The following is an 11,476-nucleotide window of genomic DNA, read 5'->3' as shown; positions in this document are numbered from 1 at the left end:
TATTGTAGAGACAACAAATTTTCACGATATGCCAGTGATATTAAACCTGATTCTGATTCTTATGCTTACTACCCAAAGCCACTGTCGTTCACTGTTCTTGTTGTTATTTTCCTTCTTCCCCCAATTTTTGACCACAAAACTTTCTCGCATTGTTTATTATCTGTGAAAACACAAAGACTATCCCATATCTTAAAGATAAGAGGTAATGCGTCAACGTTTTTATCTGTAGTTAGCCTAAACCAAATGATATCAGAAACAGGTCCACGTTCAAAAATCTGTAATACATCAAGCTCTTCCTTATTTTATTTAAATCTACTTTTATCACGGGACTATAAGCCACTATGATCCTCAATTCAATGCTTAGTTTTCAATTTCCCAGAAAGCTGCTATTCATCTTCACCCATTACAGTCTCCAGTTTGTTCCCTGCCTCTGATTTTTTTTTCACATTTCCGAATACACCCTCTCCTCCACATCCTTTCCGACTCCATTCCAACCGACTTTCTTTCGATCCGGACGCTTTTAGTGGTAACAGTAAAATAAATGGCCGGCGAGCTACCCATAATTCCTGGCAGTTAGAAACAGCTCCATCCGCCGCAGTGCTGTCGGCACGCGTGCGCCTTCCTGGTGACGCAGTGCATCCTGGTCAGGGCATCGGCGGGAAGCGGAGGATTCTGCCGGGTTCGGGTGCGGTAGGTGGTCCGGGGGGGAGACGGTGGAATATCGACACTCTCCGTAGCCGTGTAGCTGGGGCCTGGCTTGGTCCTAATTCTCTTCAAGACTGGGGTCGGGCCCAGGTCCCGTGTCGGGGTCGATTTCATCCGCAATCCGAGCGTCCTTTGTTTCCAGTGGGCCATGGTTGGACTTGCAGCCGCAGTGTGTCCGGGAAGAAGGTAACAGATTTACAAACCTCCCCTCTGTCAGCCCCGCCGTTCACACACAGCCATGAACCCCTATCAGTGCCCCAGCTGCGGGAAACGCTTCAAGCAATCGAGCAATCTGATCACACACCAGCGGGTTCACACCGGGGAGAAGCCATTTACCTGCCCTGACTGCGGAAAACTGTTCGCCTACCGCTCCAACTTCGTGGTCCACCTGCGGATCCACACCGGAGAGAAACCGTTCACCTGCTCTGAGTGCGGGAAGGGGTTCACCCAGTCATCCGAACTGATGAAGCACCAGCGGGTTCACACCGGGGAGAAGCCGTTCTCTTGTACCGAGTGTGGGAAGGAGTTCAGCCGTTCATCTGATTTGCAGAACCACCGGCGAGTTCACACGGGAGAGAAGCCATTTACTTGCTCTGAGTGTGGGAAGGGGTTTACGCAGTTGTCAAATTTGGTCAACCACAAGCGAGTCCACACCGGGGAGAAACCGTACATCTGCTCTGAGTGTGGGAAGGGATTCACTCAGTTATCCAACATGTTTACACACCAGCGAGTTCACCGGGGGGAGAGGCCTTTCATCTGCTCTGAATGTGGGAAGGGATTCACTCAGTCATCTCACCTGACGACCCACCAGCGAATGCACACCGGGGAGAGGCCCTTCACCTGCTCCGAGTGTGGTAAGGCATTCACGGATTCCCGTTACCTGTTGAGACACCAGCAGCTGCACAGCGGGGTGAAGCCATTCACCTGCTCCGACTGTGGGAAGGGCTTCACTCATTCATGTGACCTGCTGAATCACCAGCGGATCCACACTGAGGAGAGACCGTTCACCTGCTCCGAGTGTGGGAAGGGATTCACCCGTTCGTCTGAAGTGTTAAAGCACCAGCGGATACACACCGGGGAGAAACCGTTCACCTGCTCCGAGTGTGGGAAGGGATTTGCTGAACAATCTTACCTACTGATACACCAGCGACTTCACACTGGGGAGAAACCGTTCATCTGCTCAGAGTGTGGAAAAGGGTTCACTCAGTTGTCCAACCTGCAAACACACCAGCGAGTTCACACCGGGGAGAAACCGTTCATTTGCTTAGCCTGTGGGAAGGGATTCACTCAACCATCTTCCCTGTTGACTCACCAGCGACTTCACACTGGGGAGAAACCGTTCATCTGCTCAGAGTGTGGGAAAGGGTTCACTCAGTTGTCCAACCTGCGAACACACCAGCGAGTTCACACCGGGGAGAAACCGTTCATTTGCTTAGCCTGTGGGAAGGGATTCACTCAACCATCTTCCCTGTTGACTCACCAGCGAATTCATACTGGGGAGAAACCGTTCATCTGCTCAGAGTGTGGGAAGGGTTTTGCTCAGTTGTCGAACCTGAGGACACACCAGCGGGTTCACACTGGGGAGAAGCCATTCACCTGCTCTAAGTGTGGGAAGGGGTTCACCCAGTCATGTCACCTGGTGACTCATCTGCAAACTCACACTGGGGAGAAGCCATTCATCTGCTCCAAGTGTGGGAAAGGGTTCAGCAATTCCTGTTACCTGTCCAGACACCAGCAAGTTCACAGGGCTGTGAAGCTCTTCACTTGTTCTGAGTGTGGGAAGGGCTTCACTCGGTCGTCCAGCCTGGTGAAACACCAGAAAGTTCACACTGGGGTCAGGGTTTAATATACCACAAGGGGCCCTTAGATCTACATGTAGAGAGACCTTCCCGATTCCCCCAGTGGTGGTGGGATCCGAAGTTCAGTACACAAGCTCAAGAAAAAGTTTGAAAAACACATGGGATTTCCGAAAACAATTTCTGGTGCCAAATGCCTACCACAATTGAGTGCTCCCACCCAGCTTGATTCATTTGTGCATTTAAAGAAGGAACTTGTTTTCCATTAATTTTATTCCCATGCTGTGGTGTTACAGGAAATAAAAAAGAGATTAAAAATATTGCTGCAGGTTTAGAAAGAGTAAGTAATGGCATCCCTGCTCCCTTGCAGAAAGCCACAGATGTAGTTGCCATGTGTAAAATGGCTCTTCAAAATCGCATCGCGTCAGATGTCTCAACCCTCGGTGGGGAGGAACGTGCAGTTCGAGGCAAGGAGTGCTGTACTTACATCCTGTACCTGACAGAACTGATTTGGCTGACCATATACACAAAGAAACAGCTACAATCCATCAGTCAGAGGGTGGGATTTCTTTAACTGTATTCAATTACAATTTGGAGACTGGTGTTACTCAATCTTAATGAATGTCCTGATACACCTTAACATAATTTTGATGTTTTACTTGTAAAAGGGCAATCATTACTCGAGCAGCTCAAACTCACATAAGCGTACCTGTTTACAAATATAATCTACCTAACACTGACAAAATCGTACGAATACCCGTAATCGATGAATTTCTGATTATTTTATACTTCTGTCCTTCTGCCTCCAAAGTTTCAGATGTAATAATTTTAAATGGGTAATTTAGAATTCAGGTCAGGGGTGTTGAATTGGACTATATAATAGCTACTTTTCTTGTGGTTTAACCTTGTTATGGTTGTTTCTAAAGGAAGGAAATAAGGAAATTGCCTTTTAAACTCACAAGAGAGCACAGGCCATCAACTTTTTGCTGTTGACATTTCTGTAGCAGGCAACTTCTTTTTTACAAAGTCGAGATGCTAACTGGACGCTCAACCCAGCATGGATGGAAAGCGTGCAAGGGAGCTGGCTGGGTTCGAACTCGGGAGCCTTCGCTCCGAAGTCCGGCGCTGATGCCACTACGCCACCAGCCGACGTGGTTGTTTATATTATTATATAATTACCACTGTGTATGTACAGAGTTGCTCAGTGTGTTTTCTAATGATTGCAGTTTTTCTGGAAAGTTTTTAGTTCCAGTGGTGGGTATTGCATTATTTGAATAGGTGCTAGCTTATTGGTTAATTTAAGGAATGGAATTCAGATGAAATGCTCACTATCAGTAGTCCGGTATAAGAAAATTATACCACTTTTTTTCAAGTCAAGTTTATTGTCATTTAACTATATATGTGTATATAATGTATATAGAAATGAAAGAATGTTTCTTTGAACCAGGGTGTAAAGCACAGGAGTACACTCATAACACACAATAACTGATGAAATTAAGGATAAAATCTACAGATCAATTACATTAATATTAACTTTTGGAAAGTATGGAACAAATTAACCAGTGACACTTCGAAGGCCATGTGGCCGGGAGTTCAGAAGCCTAAAGGCCTGGGGAAAGAAACTGTTTCTTACCCTAACCGTTCTTGTTTTTATACACCGTAGTCTCCTGCCTGATGGTAGAAAGTCAAAGAGGATGCTGGATGGATGGATGGGATCCTTAATAATAATAAGGGCCCTGCGTATACAGCGCTCCTGATAAATGTCCCCGATGGATGGCAGGGAGACCCCTATGATCCTGTCAGCTGTTCTCACAGTCCCTTGTAGGGGCTTCTGGTCTGATGCTCGACAGCTCCCATAACAGTTGGAGATGCAACTTGTCAGGACTCTCAATCTCTCGTTGTGCTATTTATTTATTTAGAGATTCCTCACGGATTATGCCCCTCTGGGTCTTTGAGCCACGATGCCAGCAACCCACTGCTTGAACCGTAACCTAATCCCAGGACAATTTACAATGACCAATTGACCGACTGTGGGAGGAATCCAGGGCACGCAGAGGAAACCCGCACATTCCGTGGGAGACGTGTAAGCTCCTTACAGGGGAGACGGGGATTGAACTTGGAACTCTGACACCCCGAACTGAAGTAGCATCATGCTGACTGTGACAATACCGTGGTGTAATCCCCTCATTTTTGTAACGCTTAATAAAGCGATCATAAGCAATTGTTTTATGCCTCATTCTTGACTTCCAAAGAAACTGGATCGTAAAAACATCAGGATCTGGCAGCAACTTCTTATTACCAAGGAGAGACCTTGATGATAGGGGAAAATGATGTTTAGTTACATCCTATATCTGGAGTGGGATTTAAAATGCTTTTGTCTCTTAAGTGTTTAATGTCTCCCCAATACAGATCATGTACGCTGCAAAGACCAGCCATTCAGCCCAGTGGGAGCCACACTGGGAAAACTCCGAGGACCAGCCCTCCAGCCACACCTTCCCCCTCATAGCTCCACCTGCTGGAATATTACTGCAACTCATTCTGATCTCTCAGTTGATTTGACTTCTGTTTAAACGCATATCCGCTGCTCATCTCAACTTTTCTCCCCAGTTCATCATTGTTGTAAATTTCTGATTAACAATCCACATCACGAATTTCCCAACTGTATTGGTGATGAAAATCCCCACTTTCCAGGCCACATCATCCTCTCTCAGTTACTGTTGGCCAGGAGGTACAGAAGCTTGAAGACCCACACTCCCCTCCAGGTTCTTCCTTTCAACCAGTCAGTTCCTGATCCAACCAGCACAACCTTAATGACGACCCCAAAACTGACGATATTGGTGTTCTAATTACACACATAAAAGTTGCTGGTGAACGCAGCAGGCCAGGCAGCATCTCTAGGAAGAGGTGCGGTCGACGTTTCAGGCCGAGACCCTTCGTCAGGACTAACTGAAGGAAGAGTGAGTAATGGATTTGAAAGTTGTAGGGGGAGGGGGAGATCCAAAATGATAGGAGAAGACAGGAGGGGGAGGGATAGAGCCGAGAGCCGGACAGGTGATTGGCAAAAGGGATACGAGAGGATCATGGGACAGGAGGTCCGGGAAGAAAGACAAGGAGGAGGGGGGAGACCTAGAGGATGGGCAAGGGGTATATTCAGAGGGACAGAGGGAGAAAAAGGAGAGTGAGAGAAAGAATGTGTGTATAAAAATAAGTAACAGATGGGGTACGAGGGGGAGGTGGGGCATTAGCGGAAGTTAGAGAAGTCAATGTTCATGCCATCAGGTTGGAGGCTACCCAGACGGAATATAAGGTGTTGTTCCTCCAACCTGAGTGTGGCTTCATCTTTACAGTAGAGGAGGCCGTGGATAGGCATGTCAGAATGGGAATGAGATGTGGAATTAAAATGTGTGGCCACTGGGAGATCCTGCTTTCTCTGGCGGACAGAGCGTAGGTGTTCAGCAAAGCGGTCTCCCAGTCTGCGACGGGTCTCGCCAATATATAAAAGGCCACATCGGGAGCACCGGACGCAGTATATCACCCCAGTCGACTCACAGGTGAAGTGTTGCCTCACCTGGAAGGACTGTCTGGGGCCCTGAATTGTGGTAAGGGAGGAAGTGTAAGGGCATTTGTAGCACTCGTTCCACTTACGCGGTTAAGTGCCAGGAGGGAGATCAGTGGGGAGGGATGAATGGACAAGGGAGTCGCGTAGGGAGCGATCCCTGCGGAATGCAGAGAGAGGCGGGGAGGGAAAGATGTGCTTAGTGCTGGGATCCCGTTGGAGGTGGCGGAAGTTACGGAGAATAATATGTTGGACCCGGAGGCTGGTGGGGTGGTAGGTGAGGACCAGGGGAACCCTATTCCTAGTGGGGTGGCGGGAGGATGGAGTGAGAGCAGATGTACGTGAAATGGGGGAGATGCGTTTAAGAGCAGAGTTGATAGTGGAGGAAGGGAAGCCCCTTTCTTTAAAAAATGAAGACATCTCCCTCGTCCTGGAATGAAAAGTCTCATCCTGAGAACAGATGCGGCGGAGACGGAGGAATTGCGAGAAGGGGATGGCGTTTTTGCAAGAGACAGGGTGAGAAGAGGAATAGTCCAGATAGCTTTTTGCAAGAGACAGACTGACAGCCACACATTTTAATTCCACATCCCATTCCCATTCTGACATGTCTATCCACGGCCTCCTCTACTGTAAAGATGAAGCCACACTCAGGTTGGAGGAACAACACCTTATATTCCGCCTGGGTAGCCTCCAACCTGATGGCATGAACATCGATTTCTCTAACTTCTGCTAATGCCCCACCTCCCCCTCGTACATCATCTGTTCCTTATTTTTATACACATATTCTTTCTCTCTCTCTCCTTTTTCTCCCTCTGTCCCTCTGAATATACCCCTTGCCCATCCTCTAAGTCCCCCCCCCTTGTCTTTCTCCCCGGGCCTCCAGTCCCATGATCCTTTCATATCCCTTTTGCCAATCACCTGTCCAGCTCTTGGCTCCATCCCTCCCCCTCCTGTCTTCTCCTATCATTTTGGATCTCCCCCTCCCCCTTCCACTTTCAAATCTCTTACTAACTCTTCCTTCAGTTAGTCCTGACGAAGGGTCTCGGCCTGAAACGTCGACTGCACCTCTTCCTAGAGATGCTGCCTGGCCTGCTGCGTTCACCAGCAACTTTTATGTGTGTTGCTTGAATTTCCAGCATCTGCAGAATTCCTGCTGTTTGGTGTTCTAATTGTGTTGTTTCTTGTACAGATGCTTTTCTTGTGAATGCTGCTTATTTGATTCTATGAGCCTGCGATGCTGCTGCAAGTTTTTCATCACACCCATGCATACATGCACCTTGTGCAGGTGACAATAATCTAGACTTTGTCTTTGTCAAACCTGATTTATGTCTGCTTCTGGTACATTTTTCTCAAGCCTCTGGAATCAGGAGACAATGTGATGAATTGCCAAACATTTGTCAGTTTGCCGCTCCCAACACTGAAAGGCAGGGCGACACAAAGGTCTGGGGAATGCACAACACAGGATTAGTGTCACACTGTGATTGGTGTAAAGTCTCACAGCAGAGTGAGGACCCATTGGGTGTCTGATCAGTGAAACAGGGTGCAGAGTGCCATGCACCTTTCTCTGGGAACCAAAAAACAAGACAGTAGATCTGTCCAAAAGCATATTTATTGCTTGCAAGGAGAAGACCACCCCCCCCCCCCAGTGGATGGCAGGCAGCTACTGTTTTACATTACAGTTTACAAAATTCGTATTTTTAAACAAGTTTTCAGGCTATTCGTTGGCTGTTGGCTGTTCTGGGAGTCGACTCTTCTAGTTAGCAGCTGTAGTCCTTTTGCATCCAAATAGATGTGGTTTCTAATGACTAGATCTCATTGCGGAATTGTACGTTTACAACTGTTGCTGAGTAGTCACTGTTGCGTTGTTAAGCAATCTGCTTTCATCGTCAAGACAACCATTTAGTATTGTTTGAACATTTCATTCAGTCGCTGGTAGGTGGAAGCACTCTGTTGGAAGGCGAAGGGATTTCAATGAATATTTGAATTTGCCTTTCATGAGAACGCCAAAGAGTACTGCCTTTTTACATCAGCTCCTTATGGACTGCAGCGGTTGGTGAATAATAAAACCGCTGTCAATATACAACTACGCGGGACTGAAGTTTACCTATATGTCTGGCTTAAGAAATCAGGGAAACTCTTGAGCGAGGGCAGAATAGGTAGTTTTAATCAAGGCCACCGAGCTCCCCTTAGTTACACATTGAAGAATGATCAGAACTTTACATGCCTCCTACTGCATACACATGTAGCATAGAACAAAACACTCTGGGATTATACAGATTCCAGTTTGTCACGTTGCAAGATTAAATACATAAAAATCTCAAAGTTTCGAATATTTTTTCGCATTCCCTCCCTTTTGTCATCGAACGACAACACCATAATTTCATAAGCTTCTGCTTTAGAATATTGTAATAATGTTTTAAAAACATCATTTCCGCCAATTTATGCAATGACACCGCTTCAGAGCCTTAATCAAGCATTTCCCCTTTCTCGATGCCCTGCTTCAACGAGTGTCAATACTCTTTTCTTCCGGGTCGAAACATTTTATACAAAAATCGCAACAGGATGACTGCTAATGTCATAATACCTATATTCATTCCATAATGCAGGACACCAATCCACCTTGCTCCCACCCTCCCAAACGGCCACTAGTTTCCTGTGGGATCATAATTGTGAAATTGGTCTCCTACTTCCCCAGTCTTCCTGTTGGCCCCTCGGATGTGATATGTCAAGTAAATTATATCCTCCTGATTTATCTAGTATGCAAATACAATATTCTTGTCCAATCAGGAGATGCGTGCCCCCTTTCTCCGATAAACATAAACCGCAACTCCGTTCGGATTTGCAGCGCCACTGTATGGACAGTTCATTTCTGTTTCTTGAAGGACACGGGTAAAAGAGTCACGCACATCTCGACATGTACCGGGACATCCAGACATAGAAAACCCACAGCACAACACAGGCCTTTCGGCCCACAATGCTGTGCAGAACATGTGCTTACTTTAGAAATCACCTAGGGTAGCCCTCTATTTTTCTTAGCTCCAGGCGTCTCGTAAAAGACCCTATAGTTTCCGCCTCCACCGCGATCGCAGGCGGCCCATTCTATGCATTCACCACTCTCTGCATAAAAAACTTACCCCTGACATCTCCTCTGTAGCTACTTCCAAGCACCTTAAACCTGTGCCCTCTCGCAGCCCAGCAGCCTGTGTGCTCATGGCAGTCACATATGTCGGGGCAAGGACATGCGCGATTCCAACAGGCGTCATTAGGACTCACAGTTTTGTTCCTTTTTTTCACGTTATTAAGCACCTTCTCACAGTGAGGTGGGAACCCGCGACGTTTTTTCTCTTACCTTGACGGCCGTATTAGTGACCAGCAATTCCTCAAATGGTCCTTCAAATCGAGGTTCCAAACAGTTTTTTTCTTTTAAAGGTCCGCAGCTCCGCCACATAGTCTCCGGGTTCGACGTCGTGGCATTTAAAGTCCGCCTAGCGGTTGCTGGACTTCTTTTCCCTGTTGCTGACGTTTAGTGATGGTTTTTGTCAAGGCGATACAATAATTCAACATGCTCTCACCAGGTCCTGTCTCTCCATTTGATTAACTTTAGTGGCGCGTCGGATGGCAGGCGCTGGGTCCTGTTGTGATTCACGTGGGGGCTGGCTAATGGTTCTATTCGCAGAGGCTCGAATAGGCTTCAGAACCAAAGGCTCTTTCCACTTTAGTCCAGTTTCCTCACACCTTTTGCTGTTTATTATTAATTGTTCTGTTCATCCTTTCCACTTCGAGGATAGTAGCTACAATGGAAATGTTGATCCACCTGTAAGGCTTTGCAAACTTTATTTACGAGTGAGTTGGGTAAGGTTGTCGCTAGATAGTTTCTAGGGGATCCCAAGTCGCTGGATTATTTCCTTTAACAAATATTTCGCCGCTGTAACTGCACCATTCTCTCTACAAAGAAATGCTTCAACCCATCATGAGAATACATCGATAATGTCTAATCCATACTGACACCCTTCACATTGAAGCAATTTAATATAAAGTCCATCTGTAAATGTGCATAGGGGCGGTTAGACGGCGGGGTATGAGCCCCTGTAATTTGTACCAGTTTTTCCGGATTCTATAAGGCACATATCATACATTGCCTTCAGATTTGTTCTGCAACTTGTGGTATTCCAGGGGCAAACCAAGTTTGGTTTACTTAATCAGCCATTCCCCTCTTGCCCCCCTGAGCAAACTTGTGAACACATCGGGCATTCCACAGTACCAATTTACCTGGGGCCACAAGCTATTGAAAACCGAGCTTTTCCCACTTTACCCTCTCGGCCGATGGAGCCGTGGTCTGATACGTCCTCCATATTGGGAGATATCACCAGGGTCAATGTGTGGGCAGCTTGCTTCTGCCACAACAAGGGTGGGGCTGATTGCTGCCTCTTCTGTAGTATACTCTGTCTTTGCGTGAATGAAGCCACCGGGGAGAAGTACTGGTAGATACAAAGCAGCTTCTTTATTCGACAAAACAAGGTATAGCAGGCCCAACGTGGGGCTCGATGTTTTATGTGCTAAACATGAAAGGGCAATTCTACATTTACAAAGTATGGGCAATGCTTTCTTTGAAACTTCACACTTCCATATTCGCACGCTCACCGCAGGCATCCAAACCCATTTTAATCAGCATTGCCTGGTCAGATTCACGGCTTTTAGGAACCCATTGTTGAGAGCTGGAACTCCAAGTTAAATCCAGAATACATGTTCAGATGTGAAGACTGGGTGCCAAAGTCATTTGCTAAATGTAAATGTGCTGAACCCAAAACACAGTGCCGCTTGATTATCGTTAGAGACCCCCATCCATATCAGTTTATGGTTTGCCCATATCGTCACGTTAAGCCGAGCCGTCAATAAATGAAATTATATCGCCATTAGGAATGAGAGTATCAGCAAGGTCCTCACGGGGATTTATTACTTCCTGAGTAACACTTTGACGTTAGTGTGGGAAGTGTTACCCGGCACAGCGAGCCAGTAACGTCTCTACTGAATGGGCACGAGTAAGACGGTAGAGTCAGAGACTGCATGTGCTGAACAGCAAAGGAAGAGGCTGCCACCGCTGAAGGAGAACCCAGTAAACCTTTGGCTGTTGTCCAGCTGAGCACCGAAATAAGCAATCGGCCTTTGTTTTCCACCGTGATCCCGAGTCAAAACGGCCGGGGTAAAACCATCCTCATTGTGAACGAAAAGATGAGACTCCTTACTATGGGAGGCCCGGAGCTGGGGTGGACTATATTGCAAACACGAGGAAATCTGCAGATGCTGGAAATTCAAGCAACACACACAAAATGCTGGTGGAACGCAGCAGGCCAGGCAGCACAGCAGCTGCGGTACTTTTATTTGAGGCCACAGAATTTACCGACCTTCCCTTAGTTACACA

At 46.9% G+C, this 11,476-nt stretch overlaps 1 protein-coding gene across 9 annotated transcripts in view; it reads left to right on the top strand.

Moving 5' to 3' along the window:
• LOC134352786 (zinc finger protein 850-like) overlaps positions 1-11,476 on the top strand; it is a 56,316-nt gene that overhangs the window by 28,013 nt on the left and 16,827 nt on the right. For 2 of the 9 annotated variants that reach the window (XM_063060242.1, XM_063060253.1), the window contains exon 2: positions 967-4,688. In XM_063060242.1, the coding sequence (XP_062916312.1) occupies positions 967-2,551 (1,585 nt within the window). In that variant the 3' untranslated portion in view covers positions 2,552-4,688. Of the gene's footprint in view, positions 1-659; positions 4,689-11,476 lie in introns of those variants that run through there. The other 7 variants (XM_063060251.1, XM_063060250.1, XM_063060241.1 and 4 more) reach the window with 7 other exon arrangements.

The sequence above is a fragment of the Mobula hypostoma genome, chromosome 10 (assembly GCF_963921235.1).
Source record: "Mobula hypostoma chromosome 10, sMobHyp1.1, whole genome shotgun sequence".
NCBI classification, from domain to species: Eukaryota; Metazoa; Chordata; class Chondrichthyes; order Myliobatiformes; family Myliobatidae; genus Mobula; species Mobula hypostoma.
This window is presented reverse-complemented; position numbering and strand designations above follow the sequence as displayed.